This window comes from Acomys minous, assembly GCF_964271855.1.
Source record: "Acomys minous genome assembly, chromosome: 19".
Classification (NCBI taxonomy): Eukaryota; Metazoa; Chordata; class Mammalia; order Rodentia; family Muridae; genus Acomys; species Acomys minous.
Genome location: NC_140499.1, coordinates 248,093 through 275,836, shown reverse-complemented (window position 1 = coordinate 275,836; position 27,744 = coordinate 248,093). Strand labels below are relative to the sequence as shown.

General features: G+C 42.8%; 1 protein-coding gene and 1 pseudogene across 6 annotated transcripts in view; both read right to left on the bottom strand.

Annotated features, from left to right (window-relative positions):
- The window catches only part of LOC311590220 (E3 ubiquitin-protein ligase pellino homolog 2-like), a 34,086-nt pseudogene extending 22,175 nt beyond the window's left edge, over nucleotides 1-11,911 (bottom strand). The window contains exons 1-2 of the transcript in view: nucleotides 11,861-11,911; nucleotides 9,978-10,045 (exon numbers count right to left, since the gene is read on the bottom strand). The product of the transcript in view is annotated as an E3 ubiquitin-protein ligase pellino homolog 2-like (transcript). The remainder of the gene's footprint in view (nucleotides 1-9,977; nucleotides 10,046-11,860) is intronic.
- Nucleotides 11,912-11,973: 62 nt separating this feature from the next.
- On the bottom strand, nucleotides 11,974-26,985 carry LOC311589729 (uncharacterized protein). Of its 5 annotated transcripts, XM_084768315.1 has the most exons (6): nucleotides 26,873-26,985; nucleotides 25,995-26,105; nucleotides 23,186-23,263; nucleotides 15,206-15,236; nucleotides 14,550-14,604; nucleotides 11,974-12,832 (listed from the first exon to the last, which is right to left on the bottom strand). In XM_084768315.1, exons 2-6 carry the CDS (start codon nucleotides 25,995-25,997, stop codon nucleotides 12,538-12,540), a joined length of 462 nt encoding a protein of 153 aa, XP_084624441.1. In that variant the 5' UTR covers nucleotides 25,998-26,105; nucleotides 26,873-26,985; the 3' UTR covers nucleotides 11,974-12,537. The 5 variants fall into 5 exon arrangements, 4 of the variants coding, with proteins under 4 accessions (XP_084624441.1, XP_084624440.1, XP_084624438.1 ...); XM_084768314.1 differs by lacking the exons at nucleotides 25,995-26,105; nucleotides 26,873-26,985 and adding an exon at nucleotides 13,851-13,946 and having other exon boundaries at nucleotides 23,186-23,760; XM_084768312.1 differs by lacking the exons at nucleotides 23,186-23,263; nucleotides 25,995-26,105; nucleotides 26,873-26,985 and adding exons at nucleotides 13,851-13,946; nucleotides 16,930-17,775.
- Between the last annotated feature and the right edge of the window lie 759 nt (nucleotides 26,986-27,744).

The following is a 27,744-nucleotide window of genomic DNA, read 5'->3' as shown; positions in this document are numbered from 1 at the left end:
GTCATGGTGGGGCAACTATTCATGGCAGCTACCCAAAAGGCTTCAGATTCTGTGGAACCAAACCATTGTCCTTCTCTTGTGTCTTTTAAGAAGGGGTGGAAGTTTTAAACTGAGGCAACAGGACAAGTTGAGCCACTTGGGAACCCTGAGGTATAACAAGGATACCCTTAGTGGTTTCCATCATTATTTTTATTTCTCCCATCGTATCTGGATTAAGGACTCCTGGTATGACCTTGAGGCCTCTCATTAGAACATTACTGCAACCCAGCAGTAAGCCAATTGTTCCTGTGGGTAGGGGGCCTTTGACCCTTGTACCTATGGCTTGGAGACCCATCGGTGGAGTCAGTATGACTCTGGAGGAGGTACAGAGGTCCAGTCCTGCACTTGCTGCTGTACCTCTGATGAGGTCTCTGATAGAAAGGGGTTTCTTTGTGGGATAAAATGTGCATGTCTCTGTGCGGGTGTCTGCAAGGCTCCATACACCCACTGTGTTGGGGCCTGGAGCAGACCCTGAGACCCGTTTCCCTGTAAAGGTCTACCTTGCTTGTCCATTTTAGAGTGGCACTCATTTGCCCAATGATGTCCATGATTTACATCGAGGGCACAACCCAGGTTTGCCTGGCCCTGTGGGAGGCACTCTAGTGCCTTAACAGCCTTGGGTACATTCCTGCTTGAAATGCTCTTCTTGTTGTCATTGGAAACAGGTCTTAGGCCTAGCTCCACCAGAATATGCTTTCCCTTCTACAGTGGAAGCAAGGACTTGTCCCATGATATGTGTGGAGTTAATGTCCCGGGCAAATTTTTAAATAATCACCAACACTCTTGCTTTTATGTGGTCACAAGGCATCTTGACAGTATTTGTTAGCATTTTTAAGGGCCAATTGCTTGATAATAGGCATGGTTCCTTCTACATCCCCAAATATCTGACCAGCTAACTGCATAAGGCGATCTACAAATTCCTGAAATGGTTCAGAGGGCCCTTGAATTACCTTGGACAATTGTTCTCCTGCCCCATTGTTAGGTAAATATTTCCATGCCCGGTGGGCACAAGTAGCAATTTGAGCATACACAGCTGGGTCATAATGAATTTGAGCTTTCAAAGCGGCGTATTGCCCCATGCCTGCAAGCATATCTACATTCCTTTGAGGAAAGCGGGCTGCAGCATTCTGAGTGGCAGTTTGTATGCATTGCTCCTGATAATTGCTGCACCAAAGCAGGTAGTTGCTACTGGCAAAGACGGCCCAACACATTTGTTGCCAATCACTGGGTGTCAGGTATTGAGTATTAAGAGATTCAAAAATTGCTACAGTAAAAGGGGCATGAGGGCTATAAGCCATAACTGCATCTTTCAATTGTTTTATGTCCTTAAATTGAGGAGCCTCATGCTGTCTTTGAGCCTGTCCTGGATTATTGGGGTTAGGCACTTTTATCACAGGAAAAATAACTCCTTTTGGAGGTGCAGAGGCCTCAGGCAAAGAGAATTGACTCTGAAAATCAGGATTATAGGGTGGGGGTCAATCCTTGTCTCTTTTACTATCTGTCCCACCCTCTATAGTCACTTTGTGTAAAGGCTGTTTCAAAGTCTTGCTATCTGCTCTTAATAAACTTTCCTCACCCTCGGACTCCAAGGAGAAAGTGTCCATTGTATCTAAGCCTGTGACTTCAGAAATTCCTGTTCTTATACCTCATTTAAAGTTCCATTCAAGGCCCCTAACTGTTCTTTTATTTTTTTCATTGGTACTATGTAGGGCATCTTGAAAGAGGCGCCATAAAGAAAAGGTAGGTATAGGGACCTTTTCTGAGCCCTCCCTCTGTAACATCTGCTGTAAATCACTTTTTACCTGTCCAAGTCTTGTAAGTTTAATCTCCCCGATACCAGAAACCAGGGGCTGCTCTGTTCTATATTTTTAATAAATTCATTAGCTGTTTTATGTTTAATCCTGTTGCCCTGTTCCTTTAATAACTTAGTTAATTGGCCCACCATGATGGCAGCGGATGTAGTGGCATCCATTTTCCAATACGCCCGTATCTTACCTTCCTTGGGTGCTGGCCAACTTCCTGGGGCAACCTGTCTGTATCCTCCCTTCTTTCTTGATCTTGGTGAAACCACCATTTGTAGCACCCGCACTGCAAATACCCCGACATATCGAGCGAGGGACAACGGGTTGAAGAATCACTCCAGACAGTGGATCATCCATTCTAAGAGAATGCTGTTCAATGAGGAGGGGCCAAGGACTTTTATAGAGTATAGAGGCAGGTGGAAAAATACAAGACAATGTAGATGGGAAGTCCCCAGGACAAGAGGAACCATGTAACCAACGTAACCAGGGTGCAAAACAGGAACTTGTGGTCAGCTCAGCAAGGCACAATGTTCACAACAGGAAGTTGCCAGGACAGAATAACAATTGCATACTGGCCAGGGCATGGCCCCAGGGGACCCAATCCTATCAGTTCCCAACAAAGATGGATGTGTTAACTTAGCTCTACTGACTAACAGCACTATGAAGTCTTTTTTTGTGGTTATTAAGCTTGAGATTACTTATTAATAAATGTAAAAGTAAGTTGTATATGTACACATTTCAAAATAAAAATTTACAAAAGCATAGGATAAAAGCACCATCTCCTTTGCTTTTAAGGTGATAGTATTTTACATTTGTTATTTGAGACTTCATACATGTACACAATGTGTTTGGATCACACCTGCTCCCTGTCCCCTACTCCGAAGCCCTCTGGGTTCCTCCCCATATCCCCCTCCCAACTTCTTATTTCTTTTCCTTAACCCTGATCCTATTGATTCCCATATGTGCACTGGCATAGGGCATATTCCACCTACCAGGGTCAGCAACCTCAAAGAAAACCGACTCTCCCCTCCCCAGCATCCGTCATCTCACCAGCTGTCAACAGCCTCTCTCCCACCCATGCACGAATGACTGACCAGTCTGAGCTTGTGCAGATCTTGTGGAGGCAATTTCTACATTTCCTTTCTTTTCCTTTTTAAAAGCTTTTATTTTTTTTTAAAGAAAGGTCACAAATACTGCAAATATTTAATGAATATAGAAACATAAAAAGGAGAATATATGGTTTCTTCAAACTCAGCATCATATCTCACCCTAAACTTTCATTCCAAAAGATGCTTAGGAGTGAGTGCAGTAACTGTGAGAAACCCTGTATGTTCCTGGTCACAACACAAAACCTGAAGCCTGGGTCCTAATGTCCATTAGTCTTAGAGAGAGGTGGGACTTCACACACTGTGGGTTTTAATTTCCATCAATCTTATAGAGAAGCGGGACTTCACACACTGTGGGTCCTAATGTCCAACAGTCTTAGAGAGAGGCGGGACTCCACAAACTGTGGGTCCTAATGTTTATCAGTATTAGAGAAGAGAGATGGGACTTCCACACACTGTGGGTCCTAATGTCCATTGGTATTAGAGAAGAGAGGCGGGATTTCACATACTTTCTAAAAGTGAGCACTCTTTTAAAATGTCACACACTGCTCTTAGAAGGCTAGGCAGGTGGTCTGCCACTGAGGTCCACTTCCAGCCCCACCCCTTCATGCCCACAAGCATTACTTCCCTCTAGAAGTGCCACACTGTGACTTTAAGTCACTGACTTCATGTCTCATGATTCAACTGAAATTGACTTTAAGATCTGAAATTTTACTTCAATTAAAACACCCTGCTAGGATCAATCACTGTGAGCCATGTGCTTATCTGCCTGGCCATACATGATTTATCACCTCACTCCCCTTCACATCTAACCTCTGGAGCGCTAGTAAGATTCTCTCCTTTAAGACACAAGCCTCCTACCGTTTTCACCAGCAAAGAAATTTCAGACACCTTCTGACTGAAACCCCAGTTGGTGTGGGAAACCTGCAGTCCATCTTTTCTTCTCTTGGATCAGTTCCACTTTCTCTTACAGGCAGTCATGTAGACAAGATGAGATACCTCTAAAGTTTGTTAGACAACTGAGTGGCACACAGGCCAAGATGCTTCTGAATTTATCTGCTATTCATAGGACACTGGCATTCAGAATAGCCACAGTGAGAACTTGAAAATTTATGTATAATGAGAGCACACTTGTGGAATGCCTGTGCAGCCCAGAAGACTGAGCTGAAGTGGTACAAAAAGTTTCTCTTGTTTCTTCCTTCCCTCCCACATTTATTTTCTGACTCTTTTGTTTCTATGGCATGGAAGTTCCTATCCAGGAGCCCTCTCTCAGCTTTGCTCTTGGTCATCTCCCTTGAATCTTCACTCACTCCTTGATTTTGGATCTTGTACCCATCCAAACATACACTGGAGCACCTTGAACTGTGGTTAAAGGCACAGGTTTGTTCTGGTTTCTGTTAAAGATTCAAGCCTGTCTCTGGTAACCTTTGGAAAATATACAAAAGTGAGTCTTTGAAAAGAACCCTTGGCTTAGATCATGTCAGCCATGTTGAGCTGCTATACAAGTTTCAAGGGCTGCTCTTGGAACCTTATACTGCCACCAAGCATCCTGATCCTAGCACAGCCCCTTGTGACTAGATGCTTACCTTAGGGAAGCTCTCCTGGCTGTCTGCAGCTACCAGCTCACCCACCAGTAGTACACCTTAGAAAACCAAATCTATTTCCTTACTCATCTGATCAACTTCCCTTCTCAGCTCAGGCCAGCTGGCTTCCTACCCCTCCCTTCTTTGGGGGCCAGTACACCTCTAATACAAGTCTGAACACATCTGCCCTTTCAGCCCCCCCTTTCTCATAACCCCATCCAATCTCCTTCAGCTCTGATTCTTCTGGTAGGTACAAGTTGAGCCCACTCTATGGCTAAGTGAACATCTCTGGTATGATATGCTCTGAACAAAACTTTGACCCTCCAGCCCTTTTCTGGATGCTAACGGCTGCCATACAATTTGCTGAATCTAAATATCCCAGGGACCGCTGTATAGCCTTGCCACTGTAGCTCCCAAGCACAAATTAAGTCCTTCCATTTTTTCCTCTTTACTCCTGTTATTGTTACTCTGTACAGGGACTCTCTTTTGCTCATCTGGCTCAAATGAACATTTCTGATAGTCTCAGAAAGGCCCAACCACACATTTATTTTTGTTACTACTTTATAACTGTTAATTTTTCTACTGAGCGGTCTCTCAGCTCCTGAGATCATTGGAAATATGTGTTTTCCAAAAGTTGAGACCCAAAGGTTGAGAACCACTGATTTAGTTCTTTCTTCACAAGTAACAGCATCTCGTTCTTGTTGTTTATCTGCCCCGACTTCCTTCCTGCTGACCTTTGACCCTGTCTTGGAGCTCAAGAAACTTGCTATTTGACCTGGAATGTCTACTGATAGGTGGGTGTTCTATCTACCTCCTTGGTCTTGTATTAGTATATGCAATGTTGGGGATAGAGGAGGACTGTGCCTGTCAGGTAAGCTGAGTCACAGCCCTAGCTCTTTGCCCCTGTAACTGGCTGAGTATCTGATACACCAGACACTCTCTTTCATGTATATGTATATATACATATGTATATATACATGTATACATACATACATGATATAGATGATGAAGGATTCTAATGGTAAGCCAACCCTGTAAGTGAGCTCGTGAGGACACACACACACACACACACACACACACACACACACACACACACATGAGGGGGGGCGTAAGACACTTTTCAAAAATGAGAGGGGGGTGGGGAGGTGGGAGAAGGAAAAGGGAAAGAAAGAGGGAGAGGGAGGACACTTTCCAAAAATAATAGTTTTAAATTCAGATATTACTAATGTTTTTTTAAAATTAAATTGATGCTGAGTGCGGCAATCTAAAACTATTGTAAATGGACTAAGTTAACGCAGCGTCCTGGCTGAATCACATGTCCTTGGTCCTTTGTCTCATCTGAGTGACACTGTAAGGCATCTGTTCTGACTCCCTCAGATTTTATGTTTTACTTTCTCTATTTTCTTTCCTCATTTACTCCAACCCTAGGAAGCAATTTCTAAGATCTTTCTAGCTTGTATTAGTTCAAACTCCACCATCCTTAAATCCCTTCCTTAACCCAGACCTAGCCCTGACTGTTCGCTCCGATACCCCACCATTGCACATGCAACACTGACATCAAGCTACTGACACCAAGCCAATGGGGATGGCTGGAAAACACAACCTTCTATGCTGAGGCCCACTGTCATCTCTGACCTGGGTTTCAGTTGCTTTCCCCTTCAAAAACCTGCAGTTTTCAGATTCACAATCTAGCGGCTATAAAAAATAAGTATTCTTCCATAAAGAGTGTGTATGAGTGCTTGTTCGTGTGTTTGTGTACACTGAGGCCAGAAGTCAATGTCGGTGTTTTTTTCCGTCACATTCAGCACTATTTATCTTTAGATTTTCCCTTTTATTTACTTACTTTATTGTTGTGTGGTTGTGTATATGTGGGGCAGTGGTGTGGTGAGGGGCATGCATGTGGGCGATCATGTAGAGGTCAGAAGGTAACTTGCCTGAATTGGTTCTCCTCAACCTTGTAGGTCCTGGGAATTAGACTTGGGTCATTAGGCTGGATGACTAATGCCTTTATCAATTGGGCTTCTTTGCTGATTCTTTTTATATTATTTTGGGAATCCCTTGTGATTTACTACTGTGACAAAATGAAGCACTCAGAAGTCAGCTGGGGAAAATCCAACTTCATCTGTAATTCATTCTGAGAAGGGAAAGGCACACACACACAAAAAGACTGCATTCATCATCAAAGGATGTTGCATGGCTGCAGAGAATTACTCAGGATTCTCCTTAAGAGAACACACTGTCTCACACTCAGCAGCATCTGCCTGTCTACTTCCTGTGGGAAAGCAAGCTGTTGATTTAAGGGTGGGACAGTATCAGTGACAACTGTCAGTCACAATTCTCTTCCCTATTGTTGAGGATGCTTCCAGCCCACTCGTAGTAAAAAGGCTTTGCAGCGGGAAGAGTACACGTCTTCCAAGCTTTAAGAATCATTATAAAGTCCCATAACAGTATTGACAGGAAGTGCATGCTCATCATTGCCATAACAAAGAAGAGAGCTCTTAGGTGGCACTTGGAGAGTGGAGCTGCTGTTAATACTGTGTGCAAATAGCAGAAACCTTGCTTCTGAGTTTGAGATGTCATTTAAATAACTAAGTGTGTATTTATGGTTATGTCTGTTATTCATCTACAGTGCCCAGCTGTCTAGAACTGTTTAGCTTCACACGGTCCCCAAATCTGCACATCACCTGTCTACTCCTTCCTTCCCAAAGCTAGCTGCCTAGTCAATGTTTTATTTACCCTTTTAGAGACTTTCAGTGCACCGAGGAATTGTTTAAGTCATTCAATAATACCAATTTAACAATACAACACTTAATGTTAATACACCACTTAGTATTATTGTGTGTATTTAATACCATGATTTAATTATTTGACACTTCCTAGTAAGTAACCTTAACTGACCCCAATACTAACAGCAGGACTCACAAATGCCATTGCTATTTGCTCCTTCAGTCTGTTTTGATGAGTTCTTTCTGAGTCTGTATTCAGAGCTTTTCCTTGCTCAGCTCCATGGCCTTGCAGGATACCAGTGCACTATGCACCCCTGCACTGCTGCACTGTGCTCTGTGCACTGTGCACTGCTGCACTGCCACACTGTGCACTGTTGCACTGTACACTGCTGCATTGTGCATTGCTGCACTGCCATGGGCCCATACTCAAGTATTTCTTAAGCAATGCTTTGAGCAAGAACTTTGTACAATGTCACCGTTGTACATGTGTAAGGACATCCCTGGGATAAATCTGTGGGAGGAGGACAACTTTTCCTTAGAAAGATCAGAGCTCATTCAAAGCATGTGAACATCTCTGATTTCTCATAGCCATTTCCAAATTTCTATGCTGGGAAGTTGCATTAATTTATAATGTGTAGGAGATTTATCTGTCTTTCTCACATTTTTGACAAAAGTCTTTGGGTGTCTCTAATTTAGTAAGACAAAAGTAGTATTAAAATCATTTTCCTTTGAAGTACAGCATATTTTCTTATTTTAAAGAGCCATTTATTGCTCTTTTAAAATGAATATCTACTAAATTCTTTGGTGTATGTATGTATTTTTCTCAGTTATTTCTAGGAGTATCTTATATTTTGGGACATGCATTGTAAGTATTTCTCCCACTTGTCACTAGCCTTTCCCTTTATTATATTTTGGCTAAAAAGGAACTTACCTAAAATATAAAACTCATTCATAATATTCATAAAAACTTATTTTATGTTCTTTGGGGATGTTTCAGGATTAGGAAGTTTTAACTTGAGCACTTTATACATTAATTATTTAATATAAAAATCTGACCATTTAGTCATTTAGAATTTCATAGTGTTAGTTTCTGAGGCAGTTTTCTTCCTCAGGCAGCTACTTACACCAATTTTTATCTTAATTTTTAATCTGATAGCTATAGAGACAAATATTTCTCCAAAATTTTGAGGATAGTTTAGATAAAGAAGGTAACTCTGATGTAGGTTGCCTCCTCTTAGCTGGAGCTGTTGAAGCTCACATGTGCTATGGAGCTTTCTGGTCTACCCACTCTACCTATGCTGAAGTGTACATTTATACTAGAAAATATACTAGAAAATATAACTCTGAACCAAGGATTTTTGTGGTTAAGTCATGTTTCATAGTCCTTAATTATGTATGCATAAACTGGTGGCAGAGTCATTTGGCCAGTAGGTCTGCTGGTTTATGTCATTGTTGTTGCTATAGTGTTGTTCTGTGGAGACATGACTGTCTCACAGCGCTGTCCAGAGGCCACTTCCACACCAGGTGCTCAGTGCTGCTCTTCCAATTGGTAACTGTAAAGTGTACTGTGAAGTGAGCTCATCTGTATTTAATGATCTTAAGGTACAGTTACTAGCAGAGTTATGACTCTCTTTCTGACAGCTGTCCCTAGTCTGCTTTTGGTTGTTGTAAAGTCTGGGAAAATGGTCCGTGCAGGATGGAGTCAATCTTTGGCATCCGGATTTGCTGTCTTAAGCCCCCACTTTACCTTTCACATTTCCAGCAGACATAAAGAAGCTACACTGTGAAAATCAAAACCTGCTGCTTTACTTGCTGACCAACCTTCCCAATCTAACGCATGAAATCATGGCTCACTCTGTCCACACTTCTCTCTTATACAGAAGTGCAGGCCTCACTTCTGCCTTTTATCTTTATGAGTCCACATTAAAACTTTCTGCTGTTTCTTAAGTCCTGAGTCTTGGGTGCATTTTCTAATTCTTTTCTTTTCAATTTCATTGATTCATGTTTTTTGCTTTCTTTCCTTCTGCTTTTGTTTGGTTTACTTCTAGGCTCTGTAACATGCCATTAACTCTTCCTACACTCATCTTATACTTTCTTAAGGTCATAGAAGTTTTTTGAGACAAAAGCAGTTAGTAGGATATCAATCTTTGTCTTCTTAAAATATAATTATAAAAGTGCTCACGCTTTGCGTTTTCTAGAACATGGTAAGGCACTGACCACATAGCATGAGTATTTCTATACACTGCTGCAATTACCTGCGGAAGCCTCAATATATTTTTGTTTTCTTTGACTTACACTATTTACAAAATGTTTCTATTAGATTTGTTTTAAAAAGTGGTTGCCTTTACTTTTTTGTGTCTACTGTTAATATCTATTTTTATCGCATCAAGAGTGATAAAAAAAAAAGAGGCCATGAATTTGAAGGAGAGTAAGAATGGGTATGTGCAAGAGTTTGGAGGTGGAAAAGGGAAAAGAGAAATGCTGTTATTAGAACACAATCTCAAAAACAAACAAACAATCAAAAATATCTGAGGATATGGTTGTATTCTATTACCATTTTAGAATAGGTAATTTTTATAATTATCTCTATCTCTTTCCTCCTGGGGATGACAGAATGGTAGATGTTCTGGTCAAATGTCAAAGCATACAAGGAAGGGGAAATGGGACAGAAGTGTTAGAAAGAAGTGTTAACTGAAACATGTCCGTGTCTGTATCATGCACTCCACCACCACAGTCTGGTTCCTTGACAACGTGTAGGATATGCTGTGCTGCCCTTTGCAGATGATTGCCTAATCATGAGAAGAAAAAAAAATAAAAAGGAAAAACTCATTTACCTCTCATCATAGCAACTGGCCACACTTCTGTTACAGTTCTGAGTCACCTCTCTGCCAGGAAAACCCAGCATCTTCTCAGTGGTCATATCCTATCTCCATTCTCTGCTGTAACATCCAGAGGAGCTAAAAGGGTTAACTTTGGGAAGCTTTATCACATACTCTATGAGGTGTAAAAAAATCAGTTATTTTATTTGCAACACTGGATTTCATTATCAGAAAAATATATACATCCTTCCTACTACCAAACTTTAAGACTAACTATAGTGATTTTTTAAAAAAATTTAAAGCTTTCTTCATACAAGAGGTAGATTAATAAGAATTTGTCACATTGCTTCAGCTGCATTACAGTGATTGTAAGCACAGTAAAAGCTCAATGAAAACACAATTAGCACTATTGATATCCCCTTGCAACTCCTGTGGTGCTGCTGAATGAATGTGTTCCATACCTTGAGATTGTGAACCACAAATCAAATTTACTGATTTATTTGTAACTGTGAATCTGGGGCCAACCCATCAGATTGTACATGTTGGGGTTGTGCTCCAATTGTCAGCTGACCTGACTTCACACCTTGAAGCTGAGACACTGGGGCTGATGGCACAGAACCCGACTTCACACCTTGAAGCTGAGACTCTGAGGCTGATGGCACAGAACCAGACTTCACACCTTGAAGCCAAGACTCTGGGGCTGATGGCACAGAACCCAACTTCACACCTTGAAGCCGAGACTCTGGGACTGATGGCACAGAACCCGACTTCACACCTTGAAGCGGAGACACTGGGGCTGATGGCACAGAACCAGACTTCACACCTTGAAGCAGAGACTCTGAGGCTGATGGCACAGAACCAGACTACACCTTGAAGCTGAGAATCTGGGGCTGATGGAACAGAACCCGACTTCACACCTTGAAGCTGAGACTGTGGGGCTGATGGAAAAGAACCTGACTTCACACCTTGAAGCCAAGACACTGGGGCTGATGACACAGAACCCAACTTCACACCTTGAAGCCGAGACTCTGGGACTGATTGCACAGAACAAGACTTCACATTTTGAAGCCGAGGCTCTGGGGCTGATGGCACAGAATGCTACTTCACACCTTGAAGCCGAGGCTCTGGGGCTGATGGCTCAGAACATGACTTCATACTTTGAAGCTGAGACACTGGGGCTGATGGAACAGAACTCGACTTCACACCTTGAAGCTGAGACTTTGGGGCTGATGGAACAGAACCCGACTTCACACCTTGAAGCTGAGACTCTAGGGCTGATGGCATGAAATCCTTATGTTGTGATTGTGGAACGGGGGTTAATTCCTCAGGGTGTACATTCTGCTGATAAAGTTCTGGGGCCAAATTGGTAGATACCATCATTGAGGTCAACAGTCTATGTTTTGCCCTTTCTGGGACTAAATCTGTGGGTATGTCCACAGATTTCATACTTGGCAATTTTGGATCCAGGACTGGGTTCTCATATTTTATATCCTGTGAGTTCCAGGGCGAGTTCACTGAATCCATGAGCTTAGGTTGTGGGATTGTGTGTCCTCCCAAATATCCCATTTCTTGAAGTGGCGGTGTAGCTGGCACTACTTTGGATTCTATAACTGGATGCTGCTGGCTCATTCCTATAGGTGCTGCCCCTTTATCTGGTGCCCCTCCGGTTGTTCTCACATCTTCATGATTTGATGGTGTCATCTCTAGAGTAGTCTTCATTTGTGGCCAGGTCCTGGAGGCCAACACTGCAGTCTTCATCACTTTGTGACTTTGCCTTGAGCTCACCTCTGAATAGCCCAATTCTTTGCACCATGGGGTGAATTTTGAAGGGTCCATGTTCTGATGAGGTTGTCCTGGAGTAGATGGGCTTTGGGGAAAATCTCACAGATGTGGTGACCCTCGAGTGTGCTTCTGGGCTGAGTCCCATTAAGTCATAACCTGAAGCAATGGCAGTGGTGTGACCTTTATGCTGGCCTTGGCTGAACATGGCATTTTGGGTGCCAGCTCCATGTTAGGTACTTGTGCCTTTTGTGGCTGTACCCATTTTTCTGGAAGATCTATGACCCTCTGTTCTATACTCTGTTCTGACAGGTGCTTTGGATCCTTTTTCAGTGAATGAAGTGATGAAACACCTGAAGATCTGTATGTATTTTCCTCATCGCTCTGAGGAATGGGTATAGGCAACTGAGTCTTGGGTCTTCTTGTTCAGAGACCCCTGGTACCTCTGCCAGATCATTGAGCATGTCCCAGGATTTCTTTACAGGCAGAGGTACTAGGTGTTTCCGCAAAGCAGAAACCTTCCAAGATATATGCCCTTCCAGGTCTCCTCTGACAGAAGGAGAGAGCTGGAGTGGAGACCATACTAGGGGTCCCCGGCTCTCATTCAAAATAGAATTTGGCCCATGTAAGGGAGGAAGAACTGACAAATCCTGAAAAAAAACCAACTGATTTTTCAGGATCTGTCATCTTAAAAGTACTCTGAGGTGTGCCTTGGTTCCTGGACATAGAGGGTGTCTTTGGCAGGGAAACAGGTCCACTATTGCTGTGGGATTGCAAAGTTGTTCCTTCAGAAAGGGCAGGGAGATAAGACAGGCTTGAGCTGTTGTTGGAGGATCCAGAGGATGTGCTGTACTCACTATAATGCTTTCCCTTTTTACAGTAGGAGCCAGGTGAGACAGCCTCCTGAGCCACAATTCAGAGACAGAGGAAGAAGACACAATGTGGGACTCATGTAAACTTTGTCCCACGAGTATCACCCTGAAAAACAAGAGAAATGTTTTCATTTTCATAGGAGCCAGTAAAGGAAAATTAGGAAGAAGAAAGGGAATAGTCATTTCAAATCCAAAATATGCTTGGTCTAAGGGAGATGTGATGGGGATAAGGAGTTGCGTTCACAAACATCAATTATGTGCATGAAGAATTCCTCCATCAAGAGCAAGATAGACAAGTCAGTCAGTCAAGTGCATGCCACACAATTAGAAAAGCTGAGGTCCATGCCCATAACCCACATGATAATTAAAGGACAGGGTGCCCTGGTGCTGGGGAAACAGAGACGAGTGCATCCATAGGCTCACGAACTGGCCAGCCATAGCCAATCAGTGAATCCAAGTGGGAGACTCTATCTCAGTAAGCAAGGTGGATGGCACCAAAGAAGTGACACACTCATTTTACACACACACACACACACACACACACACACACACACACACACACACACACCTGTGCTTGCCATTAAGCCAGAAGACCTGAGTTTGATCACTAAGACACACATGTTGGAGAAGAGAACTGATTGCCTTGGCTTGCCCTCTGGCTTCCACATGCATGATATGGGACAGATGTGCACACATGCACACACACACACACACACACACACAAAAGAAAAAATATGTGTAATATAAATATACTTTTAATAAACAAACACACAAAACCTCATTGCTGTGGGAGCTGGATAAGTGGCTCATCAGTTAAGAGCAATGATTTCTCTTCCAGAGGACCCAAGTTTGATTCCCAACACACACATGTTGGTTCACAAATTTCTGTAACTCCAGTACCAGGAGATACATACAATCTTCTGGATGCTGTGTGCAGCAGGCATGCCTGTGGTACACAGACATACATGCAGGCAAAACATTCATACACATAAAACATAAATACATCTAAAAATTTCTATTATTCAAACTTTTCTCTTTATCTCTCTTTTTTGATTCTGTTTTCTTCTTCCTTCCTTTATTTTAAATCTTTCTCTACCCTCCACCCAGAAACTCTGTTTCCTGACCTTGCATTTTCTAGTTGTCGTAAGATCTGTTCAAGATGCTTGTATATTGCCCATAGTGCGTAATCCTGGGTCCACTTGATATGAAATCCTGTAATACTGGACACAGCAAAGAATGCCAATGGAATTGAAGTGATATTAAAGTACCAGTAAGCTAACCCAGTAGAAATAGTTAATCTAGGAAGGAGATACTTGCTCTTATAGTAAATGAAGTACAAATATTTTACTTATAGCATTTACAATTAAGATGGTACCTTCATTCGGGTTTCTATCACTGTGATTAAACACCGTGACCATAAACAACTAGTGGGGAAACGATATGTTTTATCTTACTATTCTCAGATCATATTCCACTGCTGAGGGAAGCCAGAGTAGAAACTCAGGTCAGGATCCGTGAGGCAGGTGCTGATGCAGAAGCCATGGAGGAACTCTTGTTTACTGGCTTCCTTTCATGGCTTGCTCACCCTGCCTTCTTATACCACCTACAACCACCAGTCCAGGGTGGCACCACCCACAGTGAGCCGGACCTTACCATACCAGTCATCAATTAAGAAAACGCACCCTGTCTTGCCCCCTGGGCAATCTGGAAGGGGCAGTCGAGGTGCCCTCTTCAACACAACACTGGCTTATATCAGGTTGGCATGAACCAAGCCAGCACAGGCATTTTGACAGGAGGACAGACTGAAGTCAGACTCTGCTTACCCCGTCACTTCGTCACCACTAATAAAACGTAGCCTGGCTTCTTCCACCTGTGAAGCTGGTAATAGGAGTAAAGAAGATGCTATTTAGCATAGTGCCTGCTGATGTCATTCTAAGAGAACCCCCTTCATTTAACAACCATGAGGGCAAAGGTGAAGTTGTGCTTATCATGGAGCCAATTAGTGGCCCAGCACAGCTATCAAGTCTTTTCAAAGTCCATGCTATGCTCTCTCCATCATGTACTGTAAGCGTCCCATTAGAAGCACGGGACTGGGAAGTACATGGCAGTGGGGGACACAGAGATTCTGATACATTTTTCCCTCAAAGATGTCTACCACAAATCTATGCTAGAGGAATACAGGTAACAGACATCCTTCATCAAACTCTTGGGGATTATCTTCATCCATTCTCCTGACCCACTGAATTTCCTTCCCACACTTTGGGCTTTACATAAAAATACATGGACAGAGAAGCATGAGAAAGGGAGGTAAGGGGGGATATGGGCTGTTCGCATGACTTTGGAAGGTGTTAGAAAGATGGTATACTCTCCAGTCACATCCCCTTTCCCCACTTTCTTCCACATGCTGTTAAAGACTAGAATGTTAAAACAGATCTGCCATCAGCCTTGAGGTAGCAAAAAGGGGTAGAACTGTTCTGACCTGTGAGCTTCTGGGTCTGTTGCTTCGAAGCCTAGAGAAACACAGAAAGAAACACTAAGTCAGGTTTACATTCTAGGTTGGAGATTTTATTGACAATACATCTCATCTCATCTATGGATATTCTTATGTCCCACATCAAGTATCAACTCAGTTGTCTTCCCTAGCCATACCATTAGTTACCATCTCATTTATTTATTTGTGAGTGATTTATTAAATATACTAAGATATCAGCAAGATAATATCTGTGACACCATGTCTGATGACTTGAGTTCCATCTCTGGAGCTCACATAGTAAAAGGAGAGAAGCAACTTCCACATGATGTGCTCTCACCTCCCCATGCATGCCATGGCATCTGTGCATACATGCACACACATACATATAAGTTGTTTTTTAAAACTAAGTTCTATATTATTGTGTGGAGTACTAACTCTAAAGTAAATATGAGCCACGTACTCTAGAGACTTGCATTAACAAGGGAAACAGCCACTTAAACAGTGGTCAGTGGGTTAAGGTGCCTGCTGCCAAGCCTTGGCAGCCTACATTGAGTTCCTAGGACCTTCAAGGCAGATGGAAAGAACTGACCCTTGCAGGTTGTCCTCTACTTCTACCTGCCCCATGACATGCACACATGTGTGTACACACACACACACACACACACACACACACACACGCACACACACACATCACACACACATCATACACAAACACTTTCAGCACACTAGGAGTGCTCTGTGCTTCTTCCCACTTGCCTTTTTTTCTTTCCTCATAGTTAAACAATTTTGATTTTCATCATAAATACTTTTCTTTTATCACTTAGCACATGTGTTATTTTGTGATTTTGAATTTTAAATAATAATCATTTAGTATACATTCCTTCATTCGGTGAAAGTAATGTTTTCAGTGTTATATAATGTTTCTGTTTTTTACTATGTCTTAATTTATCCTTAGCCAATAGACATCATGTGTTATGCTTGAAATAGTGCTTAAATTGCTCAATTTGGGGCTGTTTAAAGAAGAGATAAGACAAAACCTTAAGAGAAAACCTAGGATCTTTCGATCCATAAACATGACTCCTCTCTGTTTTATCTTCCTTTTAATACAATAATAGGCTTTTGCATAAATATCTTACACATCTCTTGTGTTATTTATATCTATGCTTGGTCATTTAATATTTCTTTATCTTTATGTTGGGTTGGGGATTGAACCCCACGCTCTTGCACACACTAGGTAAAGCGCTTTACCCTATGTGCTGCTATTTTGGGTGGCATCTTCACAGAAGCTTGGTTCTTTAATTGATTGTCGATGGTGTCAAGAAATACAACTGACTTTTCCCTATGCTGTTGTCACTCAAGTTTGCTTAGCTCATATGTTAATTCCAAGATAAAAATTCTACACCCAAATGTTATCTCCAGATAAAGTTTCATTTTTCCTTTCCAGCCTTAGGACTCTCCTTCCCCCATGTTCTTCTGTCCTGGCTAGGGCCCCTAGTACAGAGAATGAAAGACTCTCCTGCCTCTGTCTCCCAAGTGCTGGGATAAAAGGAATGTACTACCATGCTCAGCCTAAAGCTTCTAAAGTGAATTAAGAGAGAGACATGCTGTCTCAACTCTCCCTTTCCCTCCAGTCATTTCCTCCTATGGCCCAGAGGCTAAGCATTTATACAAACCTACAGGGGTCCAGCATGTGGAGAAGTGAGGCCCAGGATAGAGTGGCTATTACCTACCTTTGTCTTGGGTGCCACCTGCTTCTGGCTCTGGCTCCAAGAAAACAACTCCCAAATTCCACTAACTAACAAAACGAAAATTATAAAGCTGAAACTGGCAGGCAGTGGGATACCCAGCTCCCAAACTAGTACCATTTCTCAAGCCTATTCCTCTCTCAACTGGAGAGATTCTGTCTCCAGGCTGAGATTCCATGACATCACAACTGGCACACAGTCTTTCCTGTGGTTGCCCTCTGTACTGAGATGTCTGATAGCCAAAGATCAGGGAAGAATCCATCTAGGAATCTTCTGGGGCCTAGCTACACAAACTGTTATTAAGGGAGGAGTGATGAGGCAAAGTTTCAAAGGGCATCCAAAATGGCTTGTTCTGACTCCCATTTTCTTTGGAGCCGGCCACTGTCCTAAGTTTGGACTGAGTACACTGCCATAAATTTCACACTGCAGCTTAGCACACAGAGTCATGTAGAATCGGAGAGAGTTAGGACAGCTGAGGTGGGAACCCACATAGACTTCGAGGCGCTTGGTTTTGTAAGACCACGGGTCTCCATGTTCTCTAGTTTCTGTCGCCCTGAGACACATCACTGTGAGTAGTGGCCTTCGAGGAGCACCCTCTCTTAGGACCTACTGTCTCACTGCCGCGTTTATATTTTTTATTTTGGAATAACCAAAAGCTGAAACAATAGTACAGAAAATCCCATTGACCTTTGTTCAAGAATCCTTAACATGGGTATTTTGCCTGCACCTGCGTGCACCACATGCATGCCTGAGAGCCAAAGAGGGCATCAGATCCCCTGGAACTGGAGTTGCAGACAGTTGTAAGCCACTAGGGGGCGCTAGAACAAGGCTCAAGTCCTCTGCAAGAGCAGCCAGTGCTCTTAACCACTGAGACATCTCCCCAGCCCCATTATATACCTCTAGTATACTTGTAAAAACCACGAGACTAACATGGGAGATGGAGGTGGGAGGATCCAGAATTCAAAGTCATCCTTGGCTCCACTGCAAAGCCAAAGCCAGTTTGAGCTAACAAATCCTATGTTTAAAAAAAAAAACAGTGCCTTTATATTAAGTAAAATCCAGCTGTTATTTGGATTTCGTATTTCTCCACAAATGTTCAGTATCTAATCCATAGTACCAAGCTGGTGAACATCAAGCCCAGAGTCCCCTGAGTCCTAGGATTTATAACTTCAAAAAGAAAAGAAATAAAGAAATTAAGAAATTAAGAAAAAGAAAAGAAAAAATAGGCCCTAAATTTGAGTGTGTGTGGTGTTCTCTTTATGTTTAGACTGAGATTATGTGTTTGGGGTGGATGGGGATGGGGAACACACAGCAGTGGTACCCGTCCTTCGCATTCCAGCATACCAAGACTGATAGGTTATCAATTTGTGACCCCAGTGCCAAGTACTTTTTAGGCCAGTGCGTGATGCATTTCTCTACCTGACGTTACCATTTCCCTTTGTTCATACTTTGTTCCTGGAAGCGGTCTGTAGATCTCCTCTTGGGGGTACAGGGAATAGCGTGACTGAGTCCCCATGTCCTGGAGGAACAATATAACACACATATTACTTGAAGTTCCTGTGCACAAAACATTAGCCTTCCTTTCTTTTTATTCTTTGTTCGATTATATTTACTGCTTTGAATGTGTGCATATTTCTCTTGTGCTTTGTATTACAGCTCATTATTGTCATTATTCATCTTAGTGCTCCATTTTTTTTCCAGTTTTTTTCTGTGGTAAGTTCTTCTGCCTGCTTGATTTGGATATATGCCATCACTGTGTAGTTTGGGGACCCTATAAAACAGAGCTCATTTTTGGAGTCAGTCACCAGCTGAAAAGAGACCAGTTCTTCCCTCTCCCATGAGGGGAGTGTTTTATAACTAGTTTCTATATGCCACACTAGATTTAATCCATGTTGACAAACCCTGCCTTGAGTTTAAGTGGGACACTGAGCATTTAGCTGTGTGTGTTGAGACCATATGTGAAATCAGGTTGGTACTTTCATCCCCTACCAGGTTCAAACTCCCTTCTTTGACCTTACACACTCTGTAGAATATTCAAGATCCATGCTAGCTGGCCTAAGTTGTGAAAATAACAATGGATCATGAGTTCCATTTTTAATATATTAGGTTTCAAACATGTTCAGTATCCAACTGTCTCCTACCCTAAGTCCTCTTGGTTTTGATCCAGCAAATGGATATCAGAGAGATCACTTCCTTTATCTTCTTCAGTCCTGGAGTCTTCAGGGTCAGCTCCCTGTCGTCATTGTGTCATCATCACTGCCTACGCTCTTGATGTTTTCATCCCCTCAGATGTTTGGTTTCTCCAGAGAGTGCTAGTATTGAGAAGCACGCTGTAGCCCGTTTGTCTCTGAGGAATTTTTTAACAGGGAGAAAATCTTGCTGGGTAGCCTCCAATTCAATCTCCTACCATATCCTTCCATGTGAAGGGATCAGAGGTGCATGCCTCCACACCTTATTCCATTCTAACAAATTTCTGAACTTCTTTAGCTCTTTTATGTAGGGGACGGGCTATAAGGACAATGTTCTTCCATCTTGTTAGAGCCTAGGTTCCTATTTCTCCAGCAGTCTGCCATTTACCAGAAACCTGCTGACCCTGTCGTAGTTTGGCAGGTAGACACCTGTTGTGGTTTACTGTGGGAGCTGGTCATTTTTAGACCCCCGAGCTACTTTCTTGCTATAAACTAGCTTTTCCAGTAAGACTACTGGTAAGATCAGATTAAAGCAGCTGCCTGTGAGCAGCAGTTCTGGGAACTTTTTCCTGACTAACCAGATTTTCACAACTTCTTTTTCTCTCTGGAATTTCTCTCTTCTGCAATTATAGCAGCTGTAAAGGTAGACACCTTCTGGAACATTCCAGAGTTAGGTATTCATAGCAACCCTTGCTTACACAAATACCCATGCCTCTGTGCCTATGAAAACTTCGTGAAATTTTTCAATAAACGGAGTTTGATCAGAATCCAGACTTGCCCCCTTCTTCGTGTCTTGTGTTCTGTCCCTATACAGGAAAATTCTTCTCCCGAGCATTAGTCGAACCCCGGCGGGTCGGGACATTTTTGAATCTCCTGACAAAGACTTAACTCTCTATTATTCACTCTGTATAACCTCTGTAAGTTTTAAAACAGTTCCAAGTTTTATTTGTCTCATTTTTCCTTTGTTGTCCTAGATTCTCGACCTCCCTTTGTAATATTCCAAGATAGTCCTAACCACTAAAAGTTCCTGTAACTCCATGGAGGAGGTCCTGGGGCATCTCTTTGTTGGCTATTTCTCTGCCACTAGGGGGAGCCAGATCTCAACAGTGAGAGCGTTGGTTGTAGACACCTGAAGACTGGATGGGGATGAATTCGGGTGCCTTTGATATATCAAAACTTATGACAACTTAAGTCTAAGGCTGTTCAGACACCTTCCTAGTGTTTGTTGGGTCCAACCACCAAAGGGTACCCAGCACTGCCAGACTTCCTTATACTCTTTCTTGCAAACACCAGGGGAGGGTGTAACCAAAGCCCTCTGCTCGCTGGTCTCTGAGTGGATGTGGCACTCATTCTAGTCCCAAGGAGGCTGTCTAACTGGCATTGTCTTTCTCTCACGAATACTATCTGGAACACAGCTTCTCTCTTGCCTGGAATACATGAAGCCCCCAATTTCCTTTTTTCTGGGTGCTGAGTTTTATTACTGACTTTTTGGAGGTTAGGTTTCAAAACAAGACATTTAGTTTTATTGCTGAAATCAAAAGACACCACTAAAAGTGAAAACAGTCCAGCCCAGACCTTTTTTTTTTTGACAGGGTTTCTCTGTGTAGCTTTGGCTGTCCTGGACTCACTTTTCTGACCCTGCTGGCCTAAAACTCGGAGATCTGCTTGCCTCTGTTTCCCCAAGTGCTGGGTTACAGGAATGTAATATTGTACCCCGCTTCCATTACCCATCCTTAAAAGAGATGTCACAAGTACTTCATGGCTTGCTAACCTCTATGCTATTGGCCAGAGACCACATTAGTTTCTAGGCCTTTTAGCTGTAGAACCACTCTCATAATGCCTGTAAAGGAGTTTCTATGTAGACACATCTTAAGCTTTAGTGTGCACCTGGAAGTGCAATGATTGTTGCCTGGAAACCTTTCCTCAGATTGTACTGTGTTTCAAATAGCTGACAACAAACTGCCTGGCACTGGACTCCCCATGTCTGATCCATGCTCATGAAGTAGATCTGCATCAGCATTTCATTCTTATCTCTTCACCTGGTTCACTTCCTGTGTGACACCTGCTGGGACCCCCTCAATGTACCTGTGTGTGCATGCATGCAGACCAGAGGATATTTCCAAGAAAGATACACCCATGGAGAAAAAAGCCGTTAACTCTACACCCCTTCCTGACTTTGCAAAAATACTTTCTGTGACAGTCTAGGTTTTGGAGCCTCCTATCACGCTCCCACCTGCAACATGGCCAATGCCCTTCAAAAGAGCTTGGAGTTGGCAATGCGGAGGTCGAGCATGTGGTTCTGTGGGATCTTCCCCAGCAGCACGTGGGCTCCATTGCTCACTGTATTCAAAACCCATTTGGTACTTAGCCTACCCTGGAACTACACATCTGGAGTTAGTGGCTGCGAGAGCACCAGGGTAAAGGAGCCATACTATAAAACAGAAAACATGATAGGAAACCAGACACCAAAAAGCAGACCATCTGATGACAACCCTTTCAACTTTATTCTATTCCAGTGATGGCTGAAGCCTATGCCATAAATCCTCTGTAATTAAGCTCACGGCATCAGCATATCAACAGACCAACCAGTGGAACAAAATAGAAAATCCAGAATGTACCCAAAAGTGGTGGTGCACGCCTTTATTCCCAGCACTCAGGAGGCAGGCAAATCTCTGAGTTCAAGGCTAGTTGGTCTATGGAGTGAGTTCCAGGAAAGTCAAAGCTATGCAGAGATACCTTGTCATGAAAAACAAAACAAAACAAAACAAAACAAAAGAAGAGGGGCCTAGAGAGATGGCTCAGAGGTTAGGAGCACTGTCTTCTCTTCCAGAGGTCTTGAGTTCAATTCCTAGCAACCATATGGTGGCTCACAACCATTGATAATGAGATCTGGTGCCCTCTTCTGGCATGCCGGTGTACATGCAGGCAGAACAGTGTATAAATAATTAGTAAATGGATCTTTAAAAAGAAACTGCATGTTTAAGGTGTTCAAGAATGACGATAGAGGGATGAAGATGCAGCTGCAGGAGTAGAAATTACAGGGAAGATTGAAAAGAAGGCTCTGCAGAAGATCTAGAAATTGAGTCAAATATCCTGCAACAAGGTGTCGTGTAGCCTGGTAGGTTTCTGGTTAGACTTCCCCTCCTTATAAGAACATGTTCAGCAAGCATGTGGAATTCCTCTCCATGCAGATGAACATTCCCAGCACCTCCACCCCAGTCAATGATGTGCATTCACCCTGTGAACCCCTACCCACTCCCCAAGGTTTGTTTGTTTATTTTGGGTTTTTGAGACAATGTTTAGCCCTGGCTGTCCTGGAACTCACACTGTAGACTTGGCTGGCCTCAAACTCACAGAGATTTGCTTGCCTCTGCCACAGGAGTGCTAAGATTAAAGATTTGTGCCACCACTGCTTGGCCTCCCCTTGGTTTAAACAGTCCTTATTCACCCCTCAATAAAGAGAGCTATTTCACTGAAAAAAAGACCTCAGAGAAGGCACCACCACCACCAACTAGCCCATCTGCCCCAGCTAAGCTTCATTCTCTCCAGCCCAGTCCAGCCCAGCCCAGTGCACAACAGTACCTGGATACCCTGAGGGGAGAGACTGAACAGGGGTGCCAAAGGACTGAAATGCCATGTTTAAGAAATGTGCTGTTTACCTAACTCAACCTTTTTGTGGTGATTTTCTTGCTGCTTTAATCCTTTCTCCAACCATTCCCAGTTTACCTCCAAATAAATCCCCACTTATCTCCAACTTGACCCTTCTCAGATCTATTTGCTGGAATGCAAAACAACTGTCAAGATCATAAGCCAACAAAAGACCAAACAGTCTAAGAACACACTTGCTGGTCAGACCTGCTTACACAGACATCTGTCCCAGGTGCCCCGTCTGCCAGTTAGGATTTGTGTTGTCCCTTAGCCCCATCTTTTCCAGTTTATCTCCCAAGCCTCTCTCTCAGCTTAACCCCCACACACACTCTGATGTAGATGCAGACTATCTAAGGACACACTGAGTATCTGTGTCATGTACAGGCCAGAGGAACAATACTTACTGACTCCATGGTCAATCCGATTGTGGCCAGGTATTTAGGCACAAATCTCTTCTCACAGAAGTGCTTTATAATACAGCTCTAGGAAGACAAAAATGCACATATTTAGCAATATATACTGGAGAGATGTGGGAAATGAACAATTTCTTCATCAGAGTTTCATTGGTCAACTCAATGAAAAGTAAAGTGTTTTCAAATGCATGTAAGTGGATGCTTGAAACTCTAGCCCTTGAGAAGGAGAAACAGAAGCATCAAGAGATCAAGGCCAGCCTCAGCCACATGAGACCCTATCCCAGAAATAAAACAACTCTCCAAAAGACAAAAGGAAAACAAACCTCTGATGTACCTAAAACAAGTATAAAAAGTGAGGATTGGTTTGTTTTGAGAGAGACTTGCTCCTAACTGTCTTTGAATTCACTATGGAGATCAGGCTGGCCTCAGACTCACAGAGAGTGGCATGCCTCTGCCTCCCTAGTACTGGGATTAAAGGTGTGTACCACCAACCAGGTCATGGGTGAAAATTTTAAAGAAAAAATTTCACTTGTTACCTTCATACTAAATGTGGATGTATTTTCAATTTTATTGTCAGTCCCTGAGTTCTTGTCTTCCAGAGACCTGTCCCAGCCTTACACATTCACACCACTAAAACCTCCACATCTAGCCTTGCCTCCAGCCCAGGACCAGATCTACATGTCTAAGCATCTGCCAGATGGACTGTACTCCAATATCCGCCATCATCTCATTCAACATGTCCCAAATGAGCTAATATGACTGTCCGGCTGACATCTGGCTCTGTGCATCTCACCATCATTTTCCCAGGGCAGTGACAAAGAACCAAAATATTAAAGCCATATTTCATTCAGGGCCTAACTCTTCAAGTCTACATTATCATTATGTTTAGTACCAATATCCAAAAACCCAGATGGATGAATAAGATGTATTACATCCATAGAAAGGAATATATTTCTACAATATGAAAAATATGCTGATACATGCCACAATGAGATGAAATAACCAGAATTGGTTAAGTCCCTAGAGGCAGGAAGTGGATAATGGTTTGGGGAAATAGGGTGAGCCTGGTAATTGCCATGTTTTGTTGTTGTTGTTATTGTTGTTGTTGTTGTTGTTTTGTTTTGCTTTGGGGGATGATGAAAATGTCCCATAACTGATAACAATAATGGTTTCATAGCTCTGTGCATGACCTGGAAATCAGTGAATTGTATGTTTTAGATAAGTAAACTCCACATGAGCGGTCTTGTTTTTAAATTTCTACTTTCTCTTTAGTTATGTGTATATGTGTATGTCTATGGATATATGCACATGTGTGTGCAGGTGCCGACAGAATACAGAAGAGCATATCAAATCCCCTGGAGCTGAGACACAGACAGCTGTGAGCTGCACAATCTGGTGTTGGTGTAAGGCTGAATGCCGGTCTTCTGCAAGAGTCGCAAGTGCTTTTAATTGCTGAGCTATCTCTTCGGCCCTTATTAAGCCTTTTTCAACTTGAGAGGTTTTTAGTCTTTGGAGGAAGAAAGAGATTATTTCCAGTATTTCTTTTCTTTTAGTCCATCTCCCATTGACTGTGTATATGTATGTGTGTGTGTGTGTGTTTGTGTGCCCTGTATCAGCTGATAACTTTTGGAAATTTGTTCTCTCTTTCTACCATAAGCTCTGGGGACTGAACTCAGGTCACCCATGCTTACACAATAAGGACTTTTACACTAGCTCATCCCTAACCCCTTCCTATATGGGAAACTTTAGATTTCTCAATGACCCTTGTTTATATTCAATTCAACTACTTGCAGTGACAGTCACTGTATTGCAAAGCCCCATGCCAGTCTTCAAGGTCTCCTAGGATCTGAAATTACCTAATATGCTCATTCATCATTTTCCTCATGTCTCTTTCTACATAATATGTTAACTTTGATAGCATAATTTTAAAAATAGTAAATAAAAGTGGTTAGTTTTATTTAAAATATTAAGCAAATTTTAAAACTGTCTTACATTTATCATCATAGAAAGCCAAAAATTACATAGAAAAGGAATTTCAATTAAGCATGTGGGTGTCATTCTTCAGTGGCCACCCATCTTTCTTTCTGAGATAAAATCTCTCTCGGGACCTGGGGTTTGCTGATTAATCAGGCTACTTGGTACGTGAGCCCCAAGGATCCTCCTGTCACAGCTTGCCCATCATTGGGATTAAAAGCCTGTGCCACCAGGCTCAGCTTTTTAAAAAAAATAGTGTTTTATTAATTTGTTCATATTACATCTAAATTGTTAGTCCATCCCTTGTATCCTCCCATTCCTCCCTCCTTCCTGCTTCCCCCCTACTCCCCTCCCCTATGTCTGTGACTGAGGGGGCCCTCCCCCCTATATGCTCTTAAGGTATCAAGTCTCTTCTTGGTAACTTGCTATCCTGCCTCTGAGTGCCACCATGCCTCCCTATCCAGGGGATGTGGTCAGAGATGGGGCACCAGAGTTTGTGTGAAAGTCAGATCTCCTTCTCCACTCAATGGTGGAGAATGTCTGGTCCATTGGCTAGTCTGGGTCAGGGTTCCAAGTTTACTGCCTATATTTTCCTTGGCTGGTGCCATAGTTTGAGGAGGACCCCAGGACCCAGATCCGCCTGTCATAAAGTTCCTCTTGTAGGTTTCCAGGACCCTCGGGATCCTTCTATTTCCTCATTCTCTCAGGCTTCTCTCACCTAAAGTCTCAATAGGATGTCCTCTCCTCTGACCCACTTTCCTGGTAAGTAAAGTTTTTCATGGTGCCTGCCCCTTGGGCTAGTGTCTTGATATAAATGAGTATATACCATTTAACTCTTTTTACTTCTGGGTGAACTCAGGCTCAGCTTTTTGCAGGGGTTCTGGGAATAGAGCTGTTTTCTATAGCACCAGCTGAGCTATATTTCCATGTCTCTTTGCTGTTTAAAACAGAGTTGGAACATAGTCAACAAATGTTAATTTTCATCAAAAGCTCTGTTAACACATACACTAAGGTACATAAAAGTACAGGACCATGCTACATATTAAAACACTAATAAATATTTACTGAGATCTGCTAAGTGCATGGCACTGGTTAGCAGGCCTTCTGCACTTGGGAGAATAGAAGTCCGCGCTTCTAATCCCTTCCCTGTCAATGTTACCTGAACTTGGAGATTCTTAAACAACAGCTTCCACTTGTTAAAAGAAGAAAACAAGAAAGAATAGGCATCTAAATTCATCTGGGAAAAGCCTCAAGTCACTGCTTCCTTTCCCTTCCCATCTGAGGGGAAGTTTAATAGTTAACATGCAGCAGATAGAACACATGGAAAGGTACTATTTAAAAAAAAAAAGACAAGAAAAATAGGCTTCTCTAAGAAAATGGACATGACCTTAACAGAAATTTAAAACAAAAACAACATAGGATCCAGGGCAGCCAGTACAAGTCCCCTTACAACCCACCAGGTTACTATGCTCTAGTGATGGAAATACAGACTTCCAGGCTATACCCAGCAACATTTTTCTGAATCTAACACTCCATGGGCATCCCCTTAAACAGTGCAGCTAGGAGGCAACACTCTCCTCCCCTGCAGGTTCTGGATCCCTGTCAGGGGAAGCAGATTTGGTATCCAAGCTAACCATCCTTCATTGGGACCCAAGCTTCCTTACTACTTTCAAAATACAATCAAAGGTCAGAGGCCTCCATCACCCTCACTCTGCCAGGGCTGCTGATTCCAGTGTCCTTATGCACCTAGCCAGCCTGTCCCTCAGATCTGCAAGCCCAATAGCAGAACCACAGCGCTCCTCACCACTCTGGCTCTGCAGCTCGCCCTGCCTACCGCTGCCTGGCCAGGGACTGATGTGGGCAGTTGAGAAGCCTTGGGCTGTTGGGAAACCGTTGGCAGTTGGGATTCCTCAAGTGGAATCTGGAGATGACAATGCACACTGATGTCATTACAGGGGCCAGGAGGACTGAGTCTTAGGGTCCTGATGGTCAGGTGTAACCTGGGTGCCTGCAGGAGTTTGGGGTGTTTTTGACAGGCCCCAGCGTTGGTCTGCACTTAGTGTACTAAGTGTACTAGAGTCTCTGTTCTAGGGAGTTTCTGAATCTGAGTATAAGGACCAGTCATGCCAAAACTGTAAGCAAACCATGGCCTTTGATGGAATCTTTCCCGGTGGGTGCCTCTGCTGCCCCACATCAATACAGTGACCACTCAGTTTCTGCAGAGGGCTGATCCCAGGATCAGAGTACATTCTGCAGATGTTCCAGACACATAAAGATGATGTCCAGCCAAATGCTTTAATTCTGGCAGAGGCAAGCAGTTCTCAGAGTTCAAGGCCAGGTGGGGATATATTGTGCAGTCCTGTTTCAAATCAATATATAAAAACTGTATAATCTTTACGTAACATATGCGCACCCTCTGCCTATCTTAAAGTCACCTCTCTGTTACTTACACTGTCTTAGGGTATCTATTGCTGTGAAGAAACACCATGACCAAAGCAACCAGAGGAAAGAGTTTAACTTGGCTTATGCTTCCATATCACTGTTCACCATCAAAAGAAATTAGGACAGGAACTCAA

Coding starts and splice junctions, on each gene's coding strand:
- LOC311589729 (XM_084768312.1), bottom strand. CDS start 17,064: ATGGTACTAGTTTGGGAGCTGGGTATCCCACTGCCTGCCAGTTTCAGC. Junction 15,237..16,929: donor AGGTGGCACCCAAGACAAAG/GTAGGTAATAGC, acceptor GTGTTTCTCTAG/GCTTCGAAGCAACAGACCCA. Junction 12,833..13,850: donor CGACAACTAGAAAATGCAAG/GTCAGGAAACAG, acceptor CTTGTTTTTCAG/GGTGATACTCGTGGGACAAA.